This window comes from Chroicocephalus ridibundus, chromosome 22 (assembly GCF_963924245.1).
Source record: "Chroicocephalus ridibundus chromosome 22, bChrRid1.1, whole genome shotgun sequence".
In the NCBI taxonomy this organism is placed as follows: domain Eukaryota; kingdom Metazoa; phylum Chordata; class Aves; order Charadriiformes; family Laridae; genus Chroicocephalus; species Chroicocephalus ridibundus.
Genome location: NC_086305.1, coordinates 6222870 through 6237598, shown reverse-complemented (window position 1 = coordinate 6237598; position 14729 = coordinate 6222870). Strand labels below are relative to the sequence as shown.

The window sequence follows — 14729 nt, the reverse complement described above, 5'->3', positions numbered from 1 at the left end:
TAAAGATACGCAGGGATTGCAAGGGGGGCTTAGAGCTATTTGCCAACAAGGGTACTGAGCGTCCAGAATTCCCAGATTCAGAGCTTTTCCAGTTGGATGTACTCAACATTAGGATCCCAGATCCTCTAACATGAGGATCATCTAGCTTCTATTTTGAGGATAAACCCATTTGCACCTCTTTGTTCAACCTGGCTCCCTAAGTTTCTTGTCATATATCGTACAGTTGGGGTATATTTTCATATACATTTTCATATATCATATAGCTGGGGTATATTCAGCAAAAATACGTTTTGGGAAAAATAATACTCCAAATCTTTAGGAAGGCAAAACTTCCCAGTGAATTCTAGTTTGTACAAAATTTGGCTGCATTCCCTGGGACAGCAAAAGGATTGCAGAATAGCTTCCTTCTTGAACGGGCCTGAGCGGAGACTGGCATCTCAGTAAAACTTTGGAAAAAATTTCCAAAATCTACGTAAGAGCGCTCCGAGAAATTCACCCTCGGAAACAGCCGATGGATATTTTTTCTGAGACTCTCCACCCCCAATTTAGGCAAACAGCGGGGCGCTGGCCTATAGACCTTCCCTGCTAATAGCAAAGCACAGCAAATTTGTAAAGAGCATAAGCGATGTTTTAGATAACGGGTGTGAAAATACACCCCACGGGAGGAGCACCGTGCCGGTGGCCGTCACCCTGCGACCACCAGCGTCACTCCCAATGTGAGAAATGCTCCTTATCCAACACCAACGGCTCAGGCCGTGAACGATACGAAGCACGTTGTATTTGAACATTCCCGCAAGAGCGGGTGACCTAGCAAGCAGGCACACTTTTGGTTCTTGAAACACACCTTTTTATTTCCTAATCCCCAGCCGAATTTTCCCTCCCATTTCCCGTTGGTTGGGTACTCCGGGGTTCACAGCCTCTCCGGAGCGCCTCAGATCCTTCCCGGATGTCCTGCCCTCTCTTTACTTCTCCTTATGTTACACCTAAAGGGATTATCTGACTAGTTTATTTCTTTCCTTTTTGGTAAAACTGCCCAATGTCACTAGCCCTGGGTAAATGTTTGACCACCCTTCTAGTCACTAATCCGGTAGGAATCAGTTTGTCCTTCTGTCCATGCGATAAGAGATGTTCCACAAGCCTTTGCTGGAGCCTCTTTGTCTAGTCGTTCCCTTATCGTGTCACCTCCGATGGAAACGGCTTTTTTCCGCTGCAAAAACAAGACCTGCCTTTCTCACACCAACAGGCGCGATGGCGGCCCAGGGTGCGGGACAGAGGCCGGCGGCTCCTGCCAGGGTGGGGACCCACGGGGGGACCCGCACCCCCCAGCCCTGGTCGGCTGCTGGAGCGGGGCCGGGAGGAGCTGCCGGGGAGCCTGAGAGGAGCAACCCTGGTCCCTCACGGCTTCATTAACGAAAAAACCCCTTGCCTTCAAGATCGGCCCCTCGCTTTCTGCGCTTTACTGGCGCTCAGGACCACCCAGTTGTGTATTTTAACGGGCGGCACGAGCCACGCTTCAGAATGAGGAGCATCCCGGGGCCTGCCGGGCAGCCCGCGAAATGGACGACGGCGGGGACTGCACCTCCCGGCGCGCCCTGCGGCGCGGCCATCTTGGCGCCGAGACTTCATTTCCCAGGCGGCGCGGCGGCGGGGGAGGTGATGTCCGCCATCTTAGCGCTGCCTCCTCCCCCGGTGCGGCTGGATTGAATGAGCCCGCTGCCCGCCCGCCCGCGAATTGAGCGCCATGTCAGGCACCCCGAGCCGCGGTACCCCCGGCGGGACCCCGCTGTCGCCGACTCGCATCTCCCGCCTGCAGGAGAAGGAGGAGCTGCGGCAGCTCAATGACCGCCTGGCCGTTTACATCGACCGTGTGCGGGCGCTGGAGCTGGAGAATGACCGGCTGCTGCTGAAGATCTCCGAGAAGGAGGAGGTCACCACCCGGGAGGTACGGCCCGGGCCGGCCTGCTGGCTCTCGGCCGCGGCTCCGGGGCGGGAGGGCGAGCGGCGGCGGGCCGCTGGAGGCGTTTTCCCGCTCCATCCCGGGGAGGGGGCCCGGCGGCCCAGGGGCTCGGCCGACCGGGTCCCGCGGGGCGCGCTGTGGAGGCTCCGCGCGGCCGCGGGCTCGGTGGCGCCATGCGCGGCCCGCCGCGCCGCTCCCGCCGGGCGCTGGCCTGGGCTGCCCCGGGGCAGCGGGCTCGGCTGCGCCGGGCCGCTGGGCTCGGGGCTGAGGGCGAGAGCTGCGGGGGTCGGGCGGAGCTTCGGGCGGGGGGGTTGTGGGGACCTGGCGCCTGCCTGTGTCCGTGTGGCCCCGCGGGGGCTGTCGGGGGCTCTCCGGCCGCGGCGCTGAGCGGAGAGGTTGCTGGTGACACGGTGAAGGCGGCTCGGCCCGGGATGGCCGCCGAGTGAAAATTCGACACCCGGAACGGTGCCGGCGCCGTTGGCGGGAGCGGGCCTGGCGGCGGCCGCCTCCCCCGCGGAGCGCCTCCGGGCGGCGGGGCGGGGGCGGCGCTGCGCTGGCCGGCGGGAGTCGCACGGACCCCGCTCTCCCGCCGGGCCCAGCGGGCGGCACGGAGCGCCCCGTTCCCGGGCGCCGCTCAGGCTCGGCGTTGGTCTCACCCGCGGCGGGCCGGTTCTTCGCGGCGGTTCGCGGTGCAGTCGGTGTGCTGGACCCCGCGCTGAGCTGTGACCTGAACGTTACTTTTTCTTTCTTTATCCTGACGGCTGATGTGATGAGATGAAAAATTTGAAAGGGTTTAGACTAACTTTGCCTCTCGACAGAGGAAGTCTTAGTCCCCGCAAATGCCGGGAATCAAATCCTTGGAGCGCGAAGTGCTCTTTGCTGACGGTCCCCATCATGGAAGGGCGTCTGGGCCGCTTCCTGTGGTCTTGGAGGCAAAACGGGCCGATCCTTTTTCCTAAGCCGCGTTTCGCTTTTCCCTCTTCTGTCGTATCTGCTTTCCCCCATGACTCTTCCTTCCCCGATGGAGGAAGGAAATGGTCAGTGACACGGCTGGGGACGGTCCCACCCATCCTGTACCAGCCCGACGCCCCTCTCCATCTGTTGGAGGCAGGCTGCAAGGTAAGGTGTCCCACCTCTGAGGTGAAGTTAAACTTCAGTGGGAAGCCAGTAGATAACAGCCTTGACGGTAATTTGTGTGATGCAATGGGTTGCTTTGCCACTGTGTAGGCTTCTTTCCCCCCCTCCCCCTCCTTATAAGGGTCTAGTTTGATGATGCTGGAGGTGGTGGGGGGAGGTTTTGAATTCATTTATTTTAAGCAGACCAGGTACGATAGTGTCTTGTTTTGGGAGTGGTTAGCCTACTTGCAATCAGTGTACACCCAGGATTCGAGTACCTTAAAGTACCTTTGTACCACTTAATGATATGTTATAACTTCCATGTTTTCAAAATAACTAGATATTTCTAAACATAAATCATGGCTACATCAATCGTCCTATGTGAAATCGTGCTATAAACAAAATAACCACGTGTGATTCAGGGAGCTTCCAAGTTGTAGATTGCTGGAGGCTAGAAGGAGTATGCCTTTTAAATGTAGAAGGCAGAATGTAATCCTATTGACAGCAAACATGTAAAAAGAGTAAGAACAGGGCAAGCAGAAAACATAGATATAATCTCGTTAAATTTCTAATATGAGCATAAACTGACTCCTAATACCAGTTCTGTGTGTTTTCAATTCTGGAAGTATACTCCGATGCGGTAATCGGAAAATAAAGTTGAGGATTTTGATATAAATATTTTGCTTACTTTGCCCTCGAGCTTTCCTTCTTCAGTTTTCTCCCAGACTTCAAAAAACGTCCGAACTCTTAGATACATTCCAGCAAACTTTGTCAGGATTCCTTGAGCTCTTCTTTGACGTGTCAGAGGCAATGTAAGATTCTGGTCTCTGGATCACGTTTGTTAAATGCTTCTCCCACCGCTTTAGGACAGCTTATTTATTCTTTATGTGTGTCCAGAAAAGGAGACTTTATAGTCGTATTGTTTTGATCCGGGATAGTGGTTTAGGACTGTGGGAGAAATAAAACTTTGGATGTCTGTCAGATTTTGGGTTTACTGGAATGGGAGAATCCTGTCCTTTCACTTTCAGAATCAACTTTCACTTTCAGAATCAATCTAGTAAACTGGATTTTCTGCTGACAACTCAGTTGTTAACAGAATTTGTGCTCGTAAAATGAGTAGGCTTAGCATGAAATAAGATATTAATTAAAAATAAACCCTCCAAACCCCACAGAAAGCCCCAAAAAATCAAACAAACCCCAAAGCAATTCTAATTTCTGTGTAGAACAGTTAAGCGTAGTTCAGTGTTGTTGACGTACTGTTCTGGCTAGATCGTTCTGTCTTTATATCTATTAGCTCTGTGTGCTTAAAATAGGTTATTTTCTTTTCCCAGGGTGTTCAAGATGAGAATTCTCCTTGGTTGTCTTCAGCTGTGTGTAAATTTGACTCAGATTTTTTTCTAGGTGTTTTTTTTTAAGCTTTCTAAATAGTCTAATATTTTTGGCTTATCGCTGGTAGTGGCAGGGAACATCGTTTGCCACCGTGGTAGGTGGAATGATGCGTGTTGTGGGATGGCAAGCAGGAGTGACCGCTCGCCAGTGGGCTCTGTCAACACCTGAGACTTTTGCCTTGAGAGCAGGTGATGGGTCCATAATCCAAGGCAAATGGGAGGTTGAGGATTGCTATCATGAGATGTTTGTCTGTTGCTGGTCATTCCGGTATCCCGCAGTGACCATGTCTGAGAAAGGGGCATCCTCTCCCCCCACCCCTGCCTGCATGGGAACAAAGGGTTGGCAGTTCTGATCTAGTTTCAAGGCTGTGGTTTAGGGGAATATCTTCTAGAGGAGAGAAGTTCTGCTGATGCTGTTCAGACAAGGACCATAGTCACTGTTCTACCAGAGACTCCTTAATCATCAGCTGGTCACAATGTTCTTTTTGCCTGTTGTTTTACTCACCCATCTGCAGAAGACAGAAAAAAAGCATCCACCTTCTCCTCTGCTGGGCAATCTTTTACAGACCACAGCTGTGTCATGGCCTTGGAACAAAGTAGCTCCTGTTGCTCTTTGGGGAACACAGGGCTGCCACCTCTTGACAGTAGAGAAAAGGAATTTTGCAGAAGTTGAGATTCATCTCTAGTCCTATACTAATTGTAGCCCTTGTTCCTGCTTTCCTAACCCTGACCAGTCCTGTTCTATCTTTACTTGTAGGCCTCTAGAGAAATAAATATGTATACAGTAAGCCCTCAGACAAATACGAAAAAATACTTCACTTGTGTAGCTGGGGGAACCTGTAGATGTTCTCATTCCTTCTCTGCTCTCTTGCCTGAATATCCTTGTGTAGCTTAGCCTATGACAGAAGAGAAATTTAGCTAATCCCCTTGTTTTTCTACCTCCCTAGTATATGACTGATGCTGTTCTTGCCGTGTTGGGTTCATGGTCACAATAACCTAATTTGTGAGGCTGGGAGGGGGAATATTGGAAGGGCTAAGAGGAAGAGAGTCCTAGAGCTCTCCTCAATTCCCTTTCTACTAGCTCCTTCCCCTCCCCTGCAGTGCTTATGATTGCAGCCTTCCAGAAAAGATGTCTTGATAGTCATGGGAGTGGTTACTACCCTGTTCTGAGGACATCCCGCTGTTCTCACCCACAGAAAGGAGTAGGGAGAAAAAAAGAGAAGATCCCTGGGAGCCCTCAGCCACTGACACCAATTGCCCTTGTGAAAAAACAGTATCTACAGAGGGTTCCCTCTTCACCTGTGTCTTCCCACCTCTGTGGGTGTGACTGCAGGTGGCTGCAATCTTGTGTGGCACAGCTATCAGAACTTTCACTCCAGTCTCACCTGGTCTCCGCTTATCTGCTAACGCTGCAGCTACTGTGCCCTTTGTGTGCACCATGTGGAATAACCAGAGCTGTTGTCATGACCAGGCCTGGTGTTGCCTAGTTGCCACCTGCAAAACACATATTCAGGTGCTGCAGTGGATGGCGGGTCCCTCAAGAGTTGGAGCCTCCAAGACATGGGGCTGAGTGAGTGATCTTCTGGTGCTATAGACATCATCTAGGAGGTGATGGTGGTGATATGCAACACGCATCTACATTGTTCTTGAGAACTTGACTGGTGTTCTTGGCGAATCTGAGCCATAGCTGACTGGCAGTCCTTCATCAATCCATAATAGGGTGAATAAGAACATATTGATCCACATGTGGTGGGAATACACTTATGTTTTGCACGTTAATGGACATTATTGAGATTAATGTTTCATCACCAAATTTGTCTGGATTCACTTGTGGTTGGATGGGGCATGCATCTTGCCTAGCATGTAGGTTCATTGCCTTCTTGGCATGTTCCCTGTGTCTTCATTGAGTGACGTCTTGCAGCTTTTATCAAATGATTGCTGTGGGAGGGTCTGTGTTGTGTGTCTATCCTTGAACCACACATTGAGCTTTGAGTGCTCCCAGCAGAGGTTGGTATATTGAAGAGGATCCAACAGTCCTGCCTTTCAGACTGTGCTTTGGAAACATCTCTACTTTCTTATTCTCCACGTGCTCTATTTCTTTGTTCCCTGTGTTGCCCAATTACAAACTTGCAGGCTCCTTTGCTGGCAAAAGAGGAAAAAAATAAAAGTGAAAGCACATTTGTAGTGCAATTTGTAGGGCGTCCAACTTGGCCTCTGTGCGGGAAGAGTTAGGCTTGGGTACATTGAGATGTAGTGTATCAGGCTGTAGCGTTCTGGTTCCTGCTGAACTCTGTTTTGAGGTTTTTGTTTTATTTCTTCAATCACTTTGAGATGGGGAGGTAGTGGGGCTACGTTTTCAGAGTGGAGGGACCCATTTGCTGGCCTAACCTGTCATCTGGGGAGGTTTGCTGCTTCTCAGGGGCTTCCATTCTGGATGTTGTAGGGAGGCTGCTGAGGTTCACTCGACTGTGTGACCATTGTCCCTGCCTCTCTTCTGTGTAGGCACCAGTGATGCTGGCAAGGGTGACCCGAAAAGTATTAAACGTGATGACATGTCTCTGAATGATTGTTAATGGCGTGGGGATGGGGAAGGTTTTGAGGATGGTTGAGCAGATCCTGCTGAGCAACACTGGGTAGCACAAGTGCTATTGGCAACAGGATATGGGTTTCTACAACCATGGAACCGTCTTTCAGGATTGATGACTACTTCAAAGAGACAGGATCCACCTGGCTAAGTAGGGCGAATTATCTTTGCCAACAGGGCTGGTCAGCCTGCTAAGAAGAACTTTAAACTGGGAATGATGGGAGAGGGAGAGATTCTTCTCTCAGTTAAGATCGGGTGAGGAAGTGGTGGATGGGATAGGCAAGCAAAAGGCCTGGGGTTGTGTGAAAAAAAGAGGAAGCAACAGAAAAAGGATGAAATCAAAATGCCCCAAGCATAGGCATGTAAAGAACGAAGTGCCTACAGGACAGCCCTGTGGGGAAAGCTCCCCTGCTCTTCCTGGGGATTCATCATCATGCTTGGGTGCCTCCCTGAAACGCCTGTAACACAATGTGTGCAGCACAAGGAACAAACAGGGAGAATGAGAAGTCTGTGGGCAGTTGCAGAACTAGGACCTCACTGGGATCAGGGGTAGCTTGTACGACTGGAGTGCTACGACAGCTGGGTACAAGCTTTTCAGGTGAGCGAGTTGCCCTTTATGAGAGAGCAGTGGGAATGCCTGGAGTTCTGCATAAGGACAGGTTATGAGCTACCTGAAAACTTGTTGGTCAGGATTGGTGTGCAGACCAAGATGGGTGACATTGTGGTATGTGTCTGCTACTGATCTGATCAAGAAGAAGAGTTAAACGAGGCCTCCTTCAGTCAACTGCGAGAAGCCTCACGTGCCCTAGTCTTTGTGCTCTGCTGGACCTAATACTTAATATATAAGGAAGAACTGGTCAGGGATGTCAAGGTCAGGGCAGTGACCATGAGACGGAGGATCTTTAGAGGATGGAGCAGAACAAAAAGCAAGACCAGAACCCTGGATATCAGGAGAGTAGACTTTAGCCTTTTCAGGGCTCTGCTTGGAAGAATCCCATGGGTTACAGCCCTGGAGAGAAAAGAGGTCCATGAGAGCTGGGCTGATATTCAAGGGTAACCTCCTCCAAGCTCAAGCGTGGTCTGTCCTAACAATCAGGAAATGAAGCAAAGGTGGCAGGAGACCTGTATGGATGAGCAAAGAGGTCCTGGCTAAACTCAGACGTTAAGGAAGGCTGGTGTACTCAGTGCCTTCTTGTGGTCAGACCAGCCTTCAGGAATCCCAGGCCCCTGAGACGAGAGGGGAAGTCTGGTGCAAGGAAGACTTACTCTTGCTAGAGGAGGATCAGGATAGGAAACATCTAAACAAACCGGACATAAGTCTGTGGGACCTGATGGGTTGCACCCATGAGTGCCAAGGGAACTGACTGACGTAATTGTGAGGTTACTCTTAGTTATCTTTGAAAGATCATGATGATTAGGAAATATTCCTGAAGACTGAAAGAAAGCTAATGTCATCTTCAGGAGTGGCAAGAAGGAAGATCCAGAGAACTCTACAGGCCAATCAACCTCACCTCTATTCCTGGAAGGTGATGTCTTTTTTTCCTCCCCATGCCTGCTTGGACTTTGCGTGGCCTCTGTAGGAGCCTTTGGTAGGTGATGTTGTTCAAGCCTTTTAAGAGTCTAGGCAGAGTGTTTTAGCTCAGTCTCCCCTTTCTGAAGGCTTGTTGACTTTTCAAACCCTTGTTCATGTGCTCGTTCCCTTGTCCGCTGCTTCCCTTTAAAAAAGCCATACTCTGTGACTGTGCTTTCTCCACTCTGTCGTGCTTATGCATGTACCCACTGCTTTTTTTTTTTTACTGGATTTGTCACAAATACCTGCTCCCTGGTTGACTGAGCAAGGCCAGTACGTTGTGAAACTGTTTTGCACAAGTCATATTGATTTTTCCTCAGTATGACTCTTACTCATGTGCCCCGTAATTCTGTTCTTCAGGTTAATGTCTACTGTCCTGCCACAGACTTCAGAGTTTAGTGATGGGTAGTTCCTATTTCAGAAGATTGTATGGCATGAGCCATCTTCTAATTATCTGGTACAAAAGTGTATTCTAAATGAGAGATTAAGTAACATACTGATGGATTTAGGTTCAAAAAGTGGGATTTATAATGCTGTTAATACTTTCTAAATGTGATGGTTTCTTACTGCTTGTTTTGTTGATTTGTTCTATGATACTTTCAACTGATGCTCAAGTTGCGAAATGTCTTAAAGATACCTCTGGTGCAGATATAAGTCAAAAAACCCCCCAAACAACCAAAAAACCATCAAACCAAAAAACCATCAAACCCAAAAGTTATGTCTTCACTGCTTTTTTTTTTTTTTGATGGTGGTTCTACATAAACTGATCGATGTGGGGCCAGGGACTCTCACATATGCCTTCTTCGTGAGCAGAGCAACAGCAATTACTTGCTACACCATTCATGAGTTGTTCTTCAAGCTTCTCTTTTTAACTTGCCGTGTTGTATTGTGATTAACAGAGGTCGTGATCGATGTGGTCTTGTCTGTACGGGACCTTGGCTTGTTGAAAAATGCTTTACTGTGTCTCACATTCTTCTTGTTTTGAGCATCTTAAAACCTTTTGTATGTATGGTCTGTGATGAGCTCTCTATATAATAAAGAGTTTTCTAAAGCTTTCTAAAAAGATTTTATTTTTAACTGCTTTTTTACTTATTTTGACAAATACCTCAGTGTTCCCCAGTTGCCATACTGAAACAATTGCAACAATTGTAGATTTGTATTATTATTTTTTTTTTGGCTTCTCTTGCTTCTGTAAGGATGCTGAAATCAAGCCAACTGAGGTTCTTAACAGTATCTTCGCAAATCTGCTCCTATGTGCTGCTGAGAACCAGGTGAAGAGTTGCTTTCTCTCTTGTGGCCTTCTAGATACGCGCCTCGCTGCTAGCGTATGAAAACATAGCTCAGGCATCACCTCCTGGATTACAGCTTGGGCTAATTAAAACCTGTAAGAATTTGCTTTTTCTGCCTCTCTGATCTCCTGTAATGCCCCTGTTTTCCTTTATAGCTGGTGGTCAATAATCACTGTGTAAATCAATGTGGTTTCTGTGTTCTGAATGCTGCTTGCAGTTCTCTTAACCTATTTTGAAACATCCAGAGCCTGGAAATGTTGTGTGTAAGGAAAAGGTGACAAAGATGAGCAGAGCAGCAGAATAATTTCTGACCAGGGGTAAATCTGGAAAAGGCATGAGAAGAAACCTGAGTCACGAGTCCAAACAAAGAGATTTCTATAGGAAGCAAATATTCAACATTTCTCACAAGACAGGCAGGTCCTGCCTGATGAACCTGATCTCCTTCTATGACAAGATGACCCAATCATTGGACGAGGGAAAGGCTGTGGATATTGTCTACCCGGACTTTTGAAAAGCCTTTGACGCTGTTCCCCATAGAACTCTCATGGAAAAACTGGCTGCTCACGGCCTGGATGAGCAGACGATCAGCCGGATCAAGCACTGGCTGGATGGACGGTCCCAAAGAGTGGTGGTCAATGGAGTTAAATCCAGCTGGTGGCTGCTCACAAGTGGTGTTCCTCAGGGCTCAGCGTTGGGACCATTTCTCTTTAACATCTTTATTGAGTATATTGATGATCTCGATAAGGACATAGTGTATCGTCAGTAAGTTCGCAGATGACACCAAGCTAAGCGGGAGTGTTGGTCTGCATGAGAATGGGGAGGCTCTACAGAGAGACTCGGATAGATTGGACCGATGGGCCAATGCTAACGGTATGAGCGTCAACAAGGCCAAGTGCCGGGTCCTGCACTTGGGCCACAACAACCCCATGCAGTGCTACAGGCTGGGGGCAGTGTCGCTGGAGAGCTGCCTGGCAGGAAAGGACCTGGGGGCTCTAATTGACACACGGCTGAACATGAGCCAGCAGTGTGCCCAGGTGGCCAAGAGGGCCAATGGCATCCTGGCTTGTATTAGAAATAGTGTGACCAGCAGAAGGAGGGAGGTGATTGTCCCCCTGTGCTCAGCACTGGTGAGGCCACCCCTTGAGTATTGTGTCCAGTTCTGGGCACCTCAATATGAGAGAGATCTCGAGGTGCTGGAGCGAGTGCAGAGGAGGGCAACGAAGCTGGTGAAGGGCCTGGAGAATAAATCTGATGAGGAGCGATTGAAGGAGCTGGGACTGTTTAGTTTGAGGAAGAGGAGGCTGAGGGGAGACCTCATCACTCTCTACAAAAGGCCATTGTAGAGAGGTTGGTGCTGGTCTCTTCTCACAGGTCATTAGTGATAGAACAAGAGGGAACGGGTTCAAGCTGCAGCAGGGGAGGTTTAGGCTGGACATAAGGAAAAAATTCTTCCCAGAAAGAGTGGTCAGACACTGGAATAGGCTGCCCAGGGAGGTGGTGGAGTCGCCATCCCTGGATGTGTTTGACTCGTTTAGATGTGGGGTTGGGGGACATGGCGTAGGGGAGAACTCTGCAGAGTGGGGTTGATGGTTGGACTGTATGATTCTATAAGTTATCGAATGGTAGGTCTTAATCCACCGGTTGTGCTTGTATGATGCTCTCTGGTGTTGTGGAAACCAAAAGCTAAAGACATTTACAAAAGGATTAGACAAATTAACAGTACTTGGTGACTACTGGGTTTGGGTGCCTGGACACAATTTTTGGCTCATAATTTTTTTTTAAAGTTTTAGAAGCTGGGAGTAATGTGAGAGAACAATTATTGTATGTTTGCGTCGTTCTCTATACTTTTTCTCTTCAGCATTTGCTACCAGCTGCTCTTCGTACTGGCTTACACTGTAAGGATTGGCCTAGGCTTCCAAGGAGGAGTTTGTACCTTTCTCAAATGTGGGAAGCAGGAGACAATGGGTTGTGGTAACTCAAGGAAAATGATGAGAAACAACAAATGAAGGAAGGAATTTAAATTGGTGGATTATACTGATAGAAGATGACAGAAATGGAAGACGCCAGACGGGTTATCTCTTGCATCCAGTATTCTTTGGGAGTGTTCGGGGGCAGGTAGACACTGTCTGGTGGCACTCTGCTCCTAAGCGTGATGAGACGAGGAACCAGGAACGGGCTTCGCAGTTGCCAGGTGCATTTATTCAACTTCCTTCTCTTATTGCTGTGGATACTGGCTGTTGATCCTAGTGACTTTTTTTTTTTTTTTTTTTTTTGTCCAGAAGGGCACGTGAGGCTTATCCTCGGAGGTTCTGCTTTGGTTTAACAGCACATTGTAAGAAGTGTCACTATATTAGAGACCAAACTGAGCAACAAATGTAAAGTGATTAAAAAAGGGAGTGGGCAGAAGATTGTTTGTAGAGGCAAACCAAAGCAAAATCGTAGATGTACACCAAAGAGAGGCACTTTGGGGATGGTACTTCTCTGTAGATTTTTGGAGAGTTAATAGAGCTTTAGATTAAGCTCCTTCCACCAGAACAGAGTTTGAGGGAACAGAAATACTTTCCAGAATTTCTCGCAGTGCTGGGGTAGAAGGGCGCTTTCAATGAATAACCGCCTTGGGCTAGAAGTGTTGTCAAGCACATAATACCAGGCTAGTTCAGCTGAGCTGGCACTACTTACTTTCTTTTACGCCTCCTGCAGCGTTTGGTTCTCTCTCTCAGCTTGATCAGTGCTGAAAATAAACAAGATGTTATTTTTATGATCTAGCAAGACCATCTTGAACTGTCCTCCAGTTCAGTTTGATCATCTAAAACTTTTATCAATATTACCATAAATGTATATTCTCTTTGCATCCTGTTGTTAGAGTTCCAGCAGGGGGTGGTTGGGTTTAGGGTTTGTTCTTCGCAGTGATTGAAGGTGTTGCTGCTCCCAGCTGTCTGCTGCCTCCCTGTGCTGAAAGCTGCAATGCATCCTTATGTCTCAGTTATTGCTGTCCTCTCGGTGCATTAGCTTGAAGTTCTAGTGAAAAGTGGCTTTTTGACTAACACTTTGGACTGTGAATGGGACCCGTGTGTTTCCTTTTTCACGTTTGGTACTGGAGGAAGAGCAGAGAAGAGGTTAACATGCTGCAGGAGAAAAAAAATAATATACTAAGCTACCACAACTGGTTATGCTTGTCCTGGTTTGAGGACAAACCAGGTTTGGATTGCCCAAACCATGGCAATGCTCGATCAGTCCTTTCTAATTAAGAAGCACAGTTTCTGGTTCTCTTTTTGTCAACAGGTTCTGAACACAATTTTTAGCTCCATCTAGGTATATCCTCTCTACGCTCCACACAGGAATTGCATGAAGTGTTTATTCTCAGTTCAGAGAATTGTTGTTTTGGTGGTGGTAAGCTCTATATCGTCAGTAATGCCTCAAAAGCATAAATTATTTACTGTCTGTTGTAAGTATCGCACCAGCAATACCTTTTTGTGACAGTATTCCCAAAAACCTAGGGAAAAAGTTTTCTTCCTTTGTACCTTGATGTGCAATTCCAGTTTATGCCCTGGAGTACAGGGGTGGGATTTGTCCTTGTATCCTGCACTTGTGATTTGGTGTGTGTCTGAACCTACAGCGATACAGCCCCAAGATCCTGGTAGGTGTCCTAGGGCAAGGATTTGAACAGATTTAAGAGCTGAAGGGCAGATGGTCTAAAGAAGGGCCAGCATTAGAGAAAGGAGTGTTGTAGATGCAGTACCTGATGGCGCAGAATCAGTACTTGGCCTTTGGGCAATTGTATTTTGTATTGCAGTTTGCAAATACTGTATTTTTACTCAAGGGTCGTCCATAATGAAAGGCTTTACAGCCTTAAAAATTGCCATTATTTTTTTTTTTCTCGGCGTTGTGGAGTGCTGTATGAAAGAGTTTAGCACAGTCGTGGTGCGCTTCTTTGTAGAACTTCCTAAATTTTGTAACTGATAATACAGAGTTGTGTTGTCTCGTGCCATAGGCTATCAGCTGGGGGTGGGGGGGGAACCCCAAACCTCAAAATTTGAATAAAGCTTGAAATAATTCTTTAAAGAAAAGAAGTAATGGATAGACAGCCATGTCACTTCTGCTGTGTGGTGTGCTTGTAAACTAAAGGCTTCTCAGCCCTCATACCCTCATGTTTTAGTTAATTTCAGAAGGTTTATGAGAATATAGTCTATCAGGAACTCAATTATATACTAACTGCTTTTAATCAGTCTTTTTGAAGACCAGATGGTTGAGTCTGTCATTGGTGCCGCTCTGATGTTGAAATAGGCACTCCTAGGAATAGCACAGTTTGCTTCCTTGTTTCTACATTTTATGCGTTGTTATGAAATTTCTCATCCTAAAGTTGGTACATTCTGCATTTGGCTCTTTTCACTCTACGGTTGCTCTGTTTCTGATTCCATATTGGTAGTGGTTGTCCTGGTATCCTTTGATAGAAGCAATAGCAGCAATCTTACGCGGTCTTGACAGTTTAGCTATCTGATATATCTTTAAAATAATCTTGCATTCTAAAATAAAAAGAGAAATTAAGATGTAGAAGACTTTGAGGTGCCTTGCTGCAGTCTGAATAGCTGATTATGTACTATATTGAGCTGGGACAGGGAGGGGTCTGTAGATCCTTATCCTCTGAGGTGGAGAACAGGAGTGCAAGCTCGTCCCTTAACAGTTCACACTTCTGTAGTTCATCTAATTTCAGATTCTTTTTAGCTTTATAGTGCAAGAGTAGGAGAGTTAAATTGGGCCTCAGACGTGTATTCCACAAAACAAGTCTATCGTTGTTTATCTTTAAGTGGTATTACTGTTTAAAAAA

The 14729-nt window shown here is 47.5% G+C and overlaps 1 protein-coding gene across 1 annotated transcript in view; it reads left to right on the top strand.

Moving 5' to 3' along the window:
- The first annotated feature begins 1105 nt into the window (after window positions 1–1105).
- The window catches only part of LMNB2 (lamin B2), a 32035-nt gene continuing 18411 nt past the window's right edge, over window positions 1106–14729 (top strand). The window contains exon 1 of the mRNA XM_063358023.1: window positions 1106–1942. Coding sequence (XP_063214093.1) covers window positions 1742–1942 — 201 coding nt within the window. The 5' untranslated portion in view covers window positions 1106–1741. The remainder of the gene's footprint in view (window positions 1943–14729) is intronic.